Source organism: Geotrypetes seraphini, chromosome 17 (assembly GCF_902459505.1).
Source record: "Geotrypetes seraphini chromosome 17, aGeoSer1.1, whole genome shotgun sequence".
Classification (NCBI taxonomy): domain Eukaryota; kingdom Metazoa; phylum Chordata; class Amphibia; order Gymnophiona; family Dermophiidae; genus Geotrypetes; species Geotrypetes seraphini.
The window spans coordinates 44,634,689-44,647,678 of NC_047100.1; the positions used below are offsets into that span (position 1 = coordinate 44,634,689).

A 12,990-nucleotide genomic window follows, 5' to 3' on the forward strand; every position below is an offset into this window, starting at 1 on the left:
GCCGCCTGGTCGATCAACGTGTTGGAGACCAGAGCGGTCCGTCTGGCGCTGTTGGCTTTCCACTCCCTGTTGATGGGCAAGTCGGTCAGAGTGCTGTCGGACAATGCCACGGCGGTGGCTTATGTCAATCGTCAGGGGGGCACCAAGAGCACTCAGGTGGCGCAGGAGGCGGCTCTGCTCATGGTTTGGGCGGAATCCCATCTGCTGGACCTCTCGGCCTCTCATATAGCCGGAGTAGAAAATGTTCAGGCAGACTTCCTCAGTCGTCACTTCCTAGATCCAGGAGAGTGGTGTCTCGGCGCCGAGGCGTTTCAGTTGATAGTGCAGGCTTGGGGGCAGCCCCTGATGGACCTGATGGCCACGGGTGGCAACGCCAAAGTGCCCCGCTTCTTCAGTCGTCGCAGGGACGGTCTGGCCGAGGGTCTGGATGCTCTGGTCCAGCAGTGGCCAACGGAGGGGCTGTTGTATGTGTTCCCTCCTTGGCCGCTGGTGGGCAGAGTGCTTCTTCGCATTGTTCACCATCCGGGTTTGGTGGTGCTGGTGGCGCCGGATTGGCCTCGCCGTCCGTGGTATGCGGATCTGGTGAGGCACCTGGTAGCGGATCCTCTTCCTCTGCCTCTCTCGGACGACCTTCTGATGCAGGGTCCCATTCCCATGTTCGACCCGTCTCCCTTCTGTCTTCCGGCGTGGCTCTTGAAAGGGGTCGCCTTAGCAAGAAGGGATATTCAGACAAGGTGATCTCTACACTGTTGGGGTCCCGGAGGCTTTCTACCTCTCGGGCTTATGTGCGGGTTTGGCGTCTCTTTGAGGAATGGTGTCGGGCGCGGGGAGTGACCTCTTTTCGCGCTTCTCTGCCTAACATTCTAGAGTTCTTGCAGGATGGCCTGGATAGAGGCCTGGCTTGGTCTTCTCTCCGGGTTCATCTTGCGGCCCTGTCGGCTTTTCGAGGGTTGGTGTCAGGTCAGCGTTTATCGGCTCTTCCTGATGTGATTCGGTTTTTTGCGGGCGGCCAAGTTGCTTAGGCCTCCCCTACGGCCCTCGGTTCCCTCTTGGGATCTTAATCTGGTTCTCTCTGTTTTGGTGCGTCCGCCTTTCGAGCCCTTGGACGTCTGTTCTTTGAAGGACCTTACTTTGAAGGCGGTCTTTTTGGTGGCCATTACTTCTGCTAGGCGTGTTTCTGAGCTGCAGGGTTTCTCTTGTAGGGCTCCCTTCTTGGAGTTTTCTAGGGAGCGGGTCGTCTTGCGGCCTGTTCCTTCCTTTCTGCCGAAGGTTGTTTCTCCTTTTCATGTCAATCAATCGGTGGTTCTCCCGGTCTTGGGTGGTCGGGAGGGCTCTTCTGAGCAACGGCAGCTGCGCAAGTTGGATGTCGGTCGGGTCCTTCGCTCTTATGTGCAGCGGACCCAGGAATTCCGGAAGTCCGATCATCTCTTTGTCCTCCTGGCGGGTCCTCGTCGGGGAGCTGGCGCTTCTAAGGCTACTATTGCGCACTGGATCAAGGAGACGATTGCTTCCGCTTATCTTCTGAAACAGCAGCCTGTTCCGGAGTTTCTCAAGGCTCATTCCACTCGGGGTCAGGCGGCTTCTTGGGCTGAGTCGTCGCTCGTGCCTCCAGTGGATATTTGTAAGGCTGCGGTTTGGTCTTCCTTGCATTCCTTTGTTCGTCATTATCGGGTTGATGTGCAGGCGCGTCGGGACGCGGTGTTCGGTGAGCGTGTATTGGTATCGGCCCTTCGGGGGTCCCGCCCGTGAGAGGGACTGCTTTGGTACGTCCCTTTCGTAAAGTTAACCTCTACTGGTCTGGAGAGTGCTAAAGAAGGAGAAATTAGGTTCTTACCTGCTAATTTACTTTCTTTTAGCTTCTCCAGACCAGTAGAGGTCCCCACCCTGTCTGTTGTTGTTGTTGTTGGGGCTGTTGCGCGGGCAGTTTTTGGTTTTTGCTGCGGGTTCTAGTATTTTTCTAGGGCCGGGGAGAATTGAAGAACAGCGGCTGTGGCTCGGCTGGCTTAGCTGGCGAGCTGTGGGGACATTCTTCCTTCGGGAATTTCTCCTCTGCATTTTCCAACAGCATTTTGGGTATGTTATTTGTTACTCCTTTCGGAGTATTGTTTTTTCTCTCTGTTGTTTTCCAGTTCTTGGTTCTGCTTGGCTATTCGGCAGACTGAGGGAAATAGAGAGGAGGGGCTAGGATATACTGTCCCAAAGTTTTGTTTTCAGTCTCCACCTGCTGGTCATGATTAGATATATACCCATTTGTAAAGTTAACCTCTACTGGTCTGGAGAAGCTAAAAGAAAGTAAATTAGCAGGTAAGAACCTAATTTCTCCTTACTTTCTTATAAAATATTTGTAGTTCAACCCCCCTGTCACATGTAGTCTGTAAGTCTGTCCTTAAATGTCATTTTAATTACAACTAAATGTTATTTGTAATCCCAATTTTAGCAGATTTGTAATTCGCTTTGAAATATTATAAGTGTTTGCATCAAATTTTAATAAAAATGAAACATAAAATTGATTCTTGGCTGCTAGTCAGCCCGTTGGGCTAGGAAGGATTCTGTATATATGTTTCTGATGCATGCAGGGGTCTTTCCTTAACTCCTTTGATGCTTGTATTTACTGTTTCCATTTGAGTTTACATATTGAGAACAGTTGTTTGGGGGAATTTTCCCTTTGATGTCTCTACTTCACCTTGAATGTGCTTGGGTACTAACTGCAGGTAGTGCTATATCTCCCAGTGAAGTACAAGAGAGTCACAGAAAAAATCCGGACTGGGTTCCTTCTGCATGTAGCATGTGACCATTGGGATACAATCCACTCATCTAGATATTATCAAGCTATTATTGTATGAATAGGGAGTCCATAAAATATAATAAACCTGTGTATGATATATATGGCAACACTATTCACAGGATGAAAACTTAAAATGTGAAGTGTTCAGCCCACCAACCAAAGTGCTCAAATGTTCAAGCCTGGGTTGCCAAAGGGAGGACCGTCATAGCATGCCAACTGTCCCTTTCCACCTAATAGTATGATTTTAATTTTTTAAAAACTTTTAACACTTATGCATATGAACTTCACTTTTGGCAATTTTTCAAATAATTTGGCTCCCCATTCCCATAGATACCATTTTACATTATAAATATAATTTAAGGTAGAGGGAATGGGAGGGGGGAATTTGAATTTATCAAATGATTGGGTCATTAGGAAAGATTATTTATGTGATATATTTGATTGAATGTAAGATTGGAAGGGTGGGAGGGATGGGATAAAAAAATTTTTATCTATTAGTATCATAAATGATAGAATTTCAAATGATGTATTCATTGAAAAATGTTTAATATATATGTATTTGTTGTAAGATGAAAAATGAATAAAGATTTATAAAAAAAAAAAAAGCTCATCCCTTCCAGCCAGCCCCTCAACTCAAGTTTTGCTAAAATGCTTCATCGGGAGTGGGACGCTGAAAACAATATAATATTTACATAAAATCACTATACTATAATATTTACTAAGACTGCCATCACCCACATACATCTAAAGCAGTGGTCTCAAACTCAAACCCTTTGCAGGGCCACATTTTGAATTTGTAGGTACTTGAAGGGCCGAAGAAAAAAATAGTTAATGTCTTATTAAAGAAATGACAATTTTGCATGAGGTAAAACTCTTAATAGTTTATAAATCTTTCCTTTTGGCTAAGTCTTAATAATAATATTGTAATTTATAGCTAAAGAGACATATGATCAAGAAACTGTTTTATAACTGACTTTCTGGACGTCTTTCTGGTTGTTTTGTCTCCAGTACGTCTAAATAAATTCTAAAAAGGTGCCTAAACTGACAAGATGACCACTGGAGGGTTTAAGGCTTGACCTCCCCCCTTACTTCCCAGTGGTCACAAACCCCTTCCCACCACCCAAAGACAAGAAACCCCCCCCCCCCAGTACTTTTCGATTGTCCCACCCTGTCTGAAAGGCTTCCCATCAGCTAATTGCAGCTGGGGAATCCCGATCAGCTGAGCTCGTTTCGTGGATTCCTGCCGGTTCAGCTGTTTAGGGATTTCCCTGCCAGAATCAGCTGAACCTGCAGGGAGAACTGCAATTCATCTTTCCCTCCCTCACACCCACCAATCCCCCCAGCCCCCTCCACAGAGAACTGCTGTCCTCAGATACCGACACCCCCCAATGTCACCCCGACATCACTTAATACTCTCTGTACCTTCCGATGAAAAATTGTCAGGAGAGAAGCCCACTCCTACCAATAGCGCCACCTCTTCAGAATGACAAGCCTTCCCCCTCCCAATGCATCTTGGGATGCAGTGGGAGGGGCCTAAGGCCCTCATTGGCTCAAAATTTGGATTTTTGGGGATTATTATTTTTCATGTTTGCACTTTGAAGAGTTAGACACTGCTTTTGATGAGGATTCTCGCGATTTTTCTTCCCACCCTGCCTCCTGTTTGCAAGTTCGAGCATTATAAGTAATATAATATTTTGTGTGTGTCATCAATATCTTATGGTGGTAGACAGGTGGTGCTACGATGAGTTTGATTATACCACTGCCATTGGGAATGGTGTTAATTTTTGAGCACTACATTATCACATATGTAATTTTTAGTTTCATTTGATTTCTTGTTTTTATTAGATCTTATTGTTTATATATTTTGATTCAATGCATACTTGGACAAAAAAGAGCTGGTTAAAATGTAGCATTCTCAAAACATCAACATGGTACTATGGTAGATTACCTCATATTTGTACATTGATACCATAGGCATAAATATATATACACCATGGTATCTTAACAGAAATCATTATATCACTGTCACACTGGATATCTTTAGTGATAACAGTATCGCTTTGAACACATGTTTTTATTAGTGCTGTTTATAAGTGGTATAATATTGACATAGACATCTGTATACCAGCCATAATGTGTGTAAAAGCATTAGTTGTTTCTCACTGCTTTGATTTTCCCTACCTCATCACAAAATGTGTGCCTGCTTCTTGACAGTATTTTCTGTTAATGTCATTGGCAAAAAGATATGTTAATGCAAGAAGAGTTTGCCTGTTTTTAGATTCAGAGAATATTCCTCACCCCTTACTCTCACACACCCTTGATTCTGATTCATATATTTGTCTTTTTTCTGCAGTATTATTGTTACAACAGTCCAGTACTTGTCTTCAGCATTGCACAAAAACTTCACAGAAAGTGACTTTGACTTTAAGGTATTGTATAAGGAACATCTTTATTTCCACTGCAGAGGTTCAATAATAGCTACAGGTATACTATGCAATTTACCACATGAATCCGTTATTATCACCTATTTTGCCAGCAGTAAGGGCCCTGTGTTATACCCAAGCTACTCAATTAGCATGCAGTAATGCCTCAAGTGCTGATTAGCACTGCCACTCCTACTCTCCACCCCTTAGCACACCCCTTTCAAGAAAATGCAAAAATTGTTTTTAGAGTACAGTGTAGAAGCACAAAAAGGCAAATTACTACTACTAGTAGACTACTACTAATTATTTCTATAGCACTATCATAGGATGCTAGCATATATCCTGCAGTAAGCCTTTTTAATATGTATGTGGTGAGTGCACATTAGCACTTACTGCAGTTTAGTAAAAGGACCCCAAATGTACTTACTCTGTAGCAAGTATCCTCCAAGGACAACAGGATACATAGTCTCACGTATCCTCTCCCTTCCCCTTGGAGCTCAGTTTTATTGGCTTGATTCTCTTCTATAAATCCTCAAAATATAAAGTCCTAAGACCAAAAAACCTACTGGTGAGATGAAAGTAAGAGGAAATTATTTTCAGATAAAGACAAAGAGACCTCAAGTGTTCACATCCAAATGACAATGGAATACATCCCCACAGATGGACTTTATGTGAACTATCACTGGTCTCAAAGGTCGTTTTTTTCTTTTGCCTCTCTAATTTTTAGAGTAACTATTTTTCAATTGAGTGACTAATTTTAGTGTGCCAAGAAATATAGCAAAATACAAACAGGAAGCAGAGGGTTGGTGTAAAGGGCCATTACTCAGACTGGAAATGGGTCACGAGCGGAGTTCTGCAGGGGTCGGTGCTGGGACCGCTCCTGTTCAATATCTACATAAACGACCTAGAGGCGGGAACAAAATGTGAGGTCATTAAATTTGCAGATGACACCAAACTATACAGCAGGGTTAAAACCACGGAAGACTGCGAGGATCTCCAAAAGGATCTAACGACACTGGAAGAGTGGGCCAAAAAATGGCAAATGAGCTTCAACATAGGGAAATGCAAGGTCATGCATGTGGGGAAAAAGAACCCGATGTTCACTTACAAAATGGGGGGATCACTACTAGGGGTCAGTAACCTTGAAAGAGACCTGGGAGTGATGGTAGACGCAACACTGAAGGTGTCGGCGCAGTGCGCCGCCGCCTCAAGGAAAGCAAACAAAATGTTGGGTATCATTAAGAAAGGTATCACGACCAGGACGAAGGAAGTCATCCTGCCACTGTATCGTGCAATGGTGCAGCCGCATCTGGAGTACTGTGTCCAGTACTGGTCGCCGTACCTCAAGAAGGACATGGTGGTACTTGAGGGAGTCCAGAGAAGAGCAACTAAACTGATAAAGGGTATGGAAAATCTCTCATATACTGACAGATTGAAACAGCTAGGGCTTTTCTCTCTGGAGAAGCGGAGACTTAGAGGAGACATGATAGAAACCTTCAAGATCCTGAAGGGCATAGAAAAAGTAGACAGGGACAGATTTTTCAAATTATGGGGAACCACAAGTACAAGGGGGCACTCGGAGAAGTTGAAAGGGGACAGGTTTAGAACAAACGCTAGGAAGTTCTTTTTCACCCAGAGGGTGGTGGATACATGGAACGCGCTTCCAGAGGCTGTGGTAGACAGGAGCACGTTACAGGGCTTCAAAGAAAGTTTGGATAGGTTCCTAGAAGACAAAGGGAATGAGGGGTATAGATAGATGTAGAGGTAAGCTATAGGGATAGGAGAAGAGGTAAGTATAGGGATAGGAGTGGAGATAGGTTATAGAGCTAGTCAGGGACCACTGCTCAGGCAATGGGCCTGATGGGCCGCCGCGGGAGCGGACCGCTGGGCGAGATGGACCTCTGGTCTGCTTTAGCGGAGGCAACTTCTTATGTTCTTATATCAAATATTGCACCTGGAGTAATATCCCTGGATAAGCAAGCTTAAAAACTTATAAAGCCTAGAGTACTTAGCTTTTATCCAGGAGCTAGGGCAACTCATAGCTGTATAGAATGATATATTCAATAAACGCTCAGCTTTACTTCGCTCAACGGAGCATCTCCATTTTACTCTAATAAGAGCTTCCTCGGGAGATGATGGAATATTAGTGATAGTTGCTTGTGCTCATCAGGCCGACATTGGACCAGAAATTCTACCGCAACACAACAGCGGGAAGCGCTGGTGTTGTAGAAAAATAATGGCGCCAGGTCACATTCAACAGTGGCAGACAAGAAGACACACACATGGATGCACAATGAAAACAGTTTTATTGAAGTTGGAAAGCTATTCCCATGAGGGGTCCCATCAGATGACTTACCGACATGTGAGAATATATATTCTGCTGTCCAAAGAGAATACTTGTTACAGGTAAGTAACTTTGTTTTACCTTCTAGTTTATTATACTATTATAACTATTTTATCTTTAATTCTCCAACCCACCTTCTAGCACCGATATCTGTCTTATCATTCCCTCTGTAATTCTTCTACCTGCAATATTGCCTATTCAGCAATTTCTTAGAAGAATATGCAATGATTGCGAATGGTGCAAAATGCGGCGGTCAGGTTAATTTTCGGGTTGAATACGATCATATAACACCTTCCTATCGAGTGCTGCACTGGTTACCAATGGAGGCGTGTGTGAAGTTTAAGTTTGGCTGATTTTGTTTTAAGGTTTTATTTGGTTTAGCTCCTAAATATATAATTGAGCTAAATATATAATTGAGCTTTTCTCTTTTGCAACCAACAGACATAAGAGAAGCTCACATCTGAATTTTATTTTTCCGCCTGTTAGATGATGTAAACTTTAAAAACATCATCAACATCTTTTTTCATATCAAGCAACATTATGGGGCAAAGATCTAGAACAATTGCTTCTGCTTACCAATACTTATATGGAATTTAGGAAGCATCTAAAAACATATCCATTTTTGAAGTATTTAAGTAGCTGATTTTGTAAAATTTTATTATGCAATACTCAGATCTTTTTAGGGTTTTTAGTTATTGGCTTTTAATTTTTTAGTTTTATTTAATTTATTTTTGTTTATTTTTTATAATTTTCCAAATTTACAGTTCAAACAGAATAGCAAAAGAATAAAGATAACAAAATCATAATCTTTCAAATAAAAACACCCTCATTTTATATCTTTCTAGCCCACTATAATGGAGGAGTTATTGAACATTCCCCATAATATTACAAAGAAATATATAGCCCATATTATATTTGGGCCAAAACTTATTATGTGCTATAATTTAAATCCCAATAAAGATCAGCATTCATTATCAACTCTCTTATCCACAGATAATTCTTGTTTACTTAGAAATTGTTGTAATTGTAAAGGACCCCAAAATATGAATTCTTTTTGTTAAAACTTAATGATACATTTACATGGAAACTTTTTAAGAAGAATACAGCATTCAAAGCTACCACTCGAAATTTTAACTTAAATTATTTTCTTAAATATTGTGTTGCTCTAGCAACATCAGGAAAAATTGATACGAGATCACCACAAAATTTCACAGATCTATTCTTAAAATATGATCTCATTATCAAATTTTTATCAAACTCACTTAAACATATGATCAAGAGAGTAGACCTATCTAGGTATAGTATCCTGGGAATCCTCCAGGAAGTCTGTCAAATCAATCTCTATGGAAACTAATAGGTCTGTCCCTTGATCAGATGTTATTTTCTTTTTCTGAGGAATATAATAGCAGTTCATTATTTGCAAGGACTCTGCATTTGTTAATCCCAATATCTCTTTGAAATATTTTCTAAGCAAAATTTCAGCCGATATCAAGTGAGTTTTTGGAAAATTAACAAAGCGGAGGTACTTTGATCGTGTCATATTTTCCATTTGTTCAAACTTGGAATGGATAATACATGAATTTTTTTCTGCAGACATGGAAACTTGCTGCAGTGTAGAAACCTGTGATTCAATTATCTTTATCTTATTATCCAATAACAATATATTAGAGTCGGCATTCTCAAATTTTTTTACAACGTCAGATGATAGATCTGAAGATTGTTTGATTACTGTTCTTAACAGCCCTTCTACCCTCATATTAACTTGCCATAAATCCTTCAAGGTAATGTCCTTAGGTTCCTCAGAAGGTCTCAAATCTCCCCCATTACCCTTAGATAAAGAAATCACTTTAGGTAATGTTGTAAATTGCAGTTTAGAAGGAGTGGAGGAAGATTTTAGAGAATTATCCAGGGTTGCCATAGGATCTACATTAGGTCCCATAGCTCCAGACATTGGTGGAAGGGGAGGAATTCTATCGAGGGGACTAATCGATGCTCCCTATGTAGATAAAATATCTTGAGTTATTGGAGTTGTCAAAGGTGCAGTCAAATGACGGTCCATAGGACCGACCAAGGCTGGGGTAGAAGTTTTAGGTTAGACCTTTCTTTTACCCATAAAATAATTATGATAAAAAGTTGATTCTTACCCCAGTAAGGATACATTCCCAGTCCTCGCTACTCCTCGGTACTCCAAGGGGCTCCCAAGGGGCAGAACCTGCCCCTTAGAGCGCGCCCCTTGGCCGCATGGAGCAGCTGCAGCCCACTTTTCAGCTGGAGGAGACGGACCCAGATGACATCACCGTCCGTCTCCCCAGATGCCTGTCTGAAACCAGCACCAAGCAGGAAGAGAGAAGAAACTCAGTTCAATAAGCTGCTCCTGCTGCCCAAGGTAAACGATGTGTCCTCTGCCGCACACCAACTCCAATAGCTCCTCAAACTATAGTGGCTGCAGCCCACTTTTCAGCTGGAGGAGACGGACCAAGATGACGTCACCGTCCATCTCCCCAGATGCCTGTCCGAAACCGGCACCAGGCAGGACGAAAGAAGAGAGAAGAAACTCAGTTCAATAAGCTGCTCCTGCTGCCCAAGGTAAACGATGTGTCCTCTGCCGCACACCAACTCCAATAGCTCCTCAAACTATAGTGGCTGCAGCCCACTTTTCAGCTGGAGGAGACGGACCAAGATGACGTCACCGTCCATCTCCCCAGATGCCTGTCCGAAACCGGCACCAGGCAGGACGAAAGAAGAGAGAAGAAACTCAGTTCAATAAGCTGCTCCTGCTGCCCAAGGTAAACGATGTGTCCTCTGCCGCACACCAACTCCAATAGCTCCTCAAACTATAGTGGCTGCAGCCCGCTTTTCAGCTGGAGGAGACGGACCAAGATGACGTCACCGTCCATCTCCCCAGATGCCTGTCCGAAACCGGCACCAGGCAGGACGAAAGAAGAGAGAAGAAACTCAGTTCAATAAGCTGCTCCTGCTGCCCAAGGTAAACGATGTGTCCTCTGCCGCACACCAACTCCAATAGCTCCTCAAACTATAGTGGCTGCAGCCCGCTTTTCAGCTGGAGGAGACGGACCAAGATGACGTCACCGTCCATCTCCCCAGATGCCTGTCCGAAACCGGCACCAGGCAGGACGAAAGAAGAGGCTAGAATTTCTGCCACAATCTCTTAACCTCCTGACACTCTAATCTGGTTTTTCCATTTATATGTTCCAATTCAGTTTTCTGATAAATAACCTTTAGATATTGTTGTTTGTCTTGCCGAACTTGACATTGAAACACTCAGTTCATTTGTGATATTTTTTTCTATTGCCGGAAAGTTTTGCTTGTCTTCTTTATTGTGCTACTTTTCTGGGTTTTCTGAGATCCAAGACTATTTCTTGACTTTTTTCTCTTATTTAGCTTCATCACTAATTACAGTTTTGATGTCATTCCATAACTTTTCGGGCTCTCTATCTCCTGTAGCAAGACAGGCAAATCTGTTGTCTAGTTTTATCCAATAGTCTGTTGTAATATTTTCAGTAAATCACAAAACAAAAAAGAAAAATCTCACCAAATACTAAAAAATTATTGAATATAAAAGTGTGAGTGCATGAACCAAGGAAAATTGGAAATTGTTAAAGATCAAATGGAACAAAACCAAAATTGATTTGATAGGGAACAGTGAACTCAAATGGACAAAACAGGTCTATTTTCAATCAAATGAGCATTGGATCTGCTACTCTGCTCATGAAACAGGAAAAATGGCATGGCATTCATCTTCAACAATAAGCTCTCAAAGATGGTACTAAAGTACAATGTTATAAATGATAGTCATCTCAATCCATCTACAGGGAAAGTTGATCAATGTCACCTTGATCCAAGTATGTGCTCCAAAGACAGACATGGAAGATAAGGATATAGAGTTGTTCTATGAATAACTTCAAAATGAAATAGATCAAATGCTGAAACAAGATCTACTGATCATTATAGGGGATTTCATTGCAAAAGTAGGGAGTACACCTGAAGATGCTGTGGTCACATTATAAGGAAAAGAAATGAAGCTGGTGATAACTTAGTACAGTTTTGCAAAACAAACCAACTTTCAAACCAACACCACAGACGTCGCCAGTATATGTGAGTCTCTCCAAATAGCATGTATCAAATTGACTACATCTGCATAGGATAAAGAGGAAATCTTCAGTTTTGACTGCAAGGACTAAACCAGGAGCTGATTATGGAAGCGACCATGAGCTTTTGACATGCAAGATCAAAGTAAAGCTTCGCAAGAAGAAGGATCATTATGGCACTGAAAATATTACAACTCAAAAAATAGGAGTAAATAAATATAAATCAAACTCTAAGATTTATCAGTCCAATAAATCACAAAACAAAAAAGAAATCTCACCAAATACTAAAAAATTATTAAATATAAAAGTGCGAGTGCTCAGTAAATTATAACCACCTAGTAAGCAGCAGTATAATTGTCACATCATTGCACCAGCCAACCTAACCAACCCTAAGGTTGGAACATACTCATCCTATTAATAAGGATAAGAAATATAAAAAAATAAAAAAAACACTTTTCTTAATTTAGATGGTAAAGTTCTTCAAATGTTGTTCATGTGTTGAACCACGGTGGCTGAATAATGTTATTGCTGAACTTAACTTGCAATTCCCCAGTGAAAAAACATGTCAAAACTCAAAAAAACTTTCAGTGTATTCTTCTTTTCCTTAATACAGCCTCGTGTTTCACTATTGAGCTTCTTCAGAAGGAGAAATCTTCTCCTAAAAAGCAACACACTGGTATCAAAATCCCAAAACATACCATAGAAACAAAATACTTAACGGCAGCTACCATGAAGGAGAAAGCCCATGAAGGGCTCCCAGACGCTGAAAATCCAACTGACAAGCTGGATTGTATCACATGATACACAGGTGAGCTCAATTTATACTATACAAAACACATAAGAATTGCCACTGCTGAGTCAGACCAGTGGACCATTGTGCCCAGCAGTCTGCTCACGCGGCGGCTCTCTGGTCAAAGATCAGTGCCCTAACTGAGACTAGCCCTATTTGCGTACATTCCGGTTCAGCAGGAACTTGTCTAACTTTGTCTTGAATCCCTGGAGGGTGTTTTCCCCTATGACAGACTCCAGAAGAGCGTTCCAGTCTTCCACCACTCTCTGGGTGAAGAAGAACTTCCTTACATTTGTACGGAATCTATCCCCTTTCAACTTTAGAGAGTGCCCTCTCGTTCTCCCCACCTTGGAGAGGGTGAACAACCTGTCCTTATCTACTAAGTCTATACCCTTCAGTACCTTGAATGTTTCGATCATGTCCCCTCTCAATTTCCTCTGCTCTAGGGAGAAGAGGCCCAGTTTCTCTAGTCCCTTAACCATCTTAGTTGCTCTTCTTTGGACCCTTTCGAGTAGTACCGTGTCCTTCTTCATGTACGG

The 12,990-nt window shown here is 42.1% G+C and overlaps 1 protein-coding gene across 3 annotated transcripts in view; it reads left to right on the forward strand.

The window, feature by feature from the left end:
- DOCK3 (dedicator of cytokinesis 3) overlaps positions 1–12,990 on the forward strand; it is a 694,894-nt gene that overhangs the window by 403,839 nt on the left and 278,065 nt on the right. For all 3 annotated transcript variants that reach the window (XM_033926008.1, XM_033926006.1, XM_033926007.1), the window contains exon 29: positions 5,139–5,214. In XM_033926008.1, the coding sequence (XP_033781899.1) occupies positions 5,139–5,214 (76 nt within the window). The remainder of the gene's footprint in view (positions 1–5,138; positions 5,215–12,990) is intronic.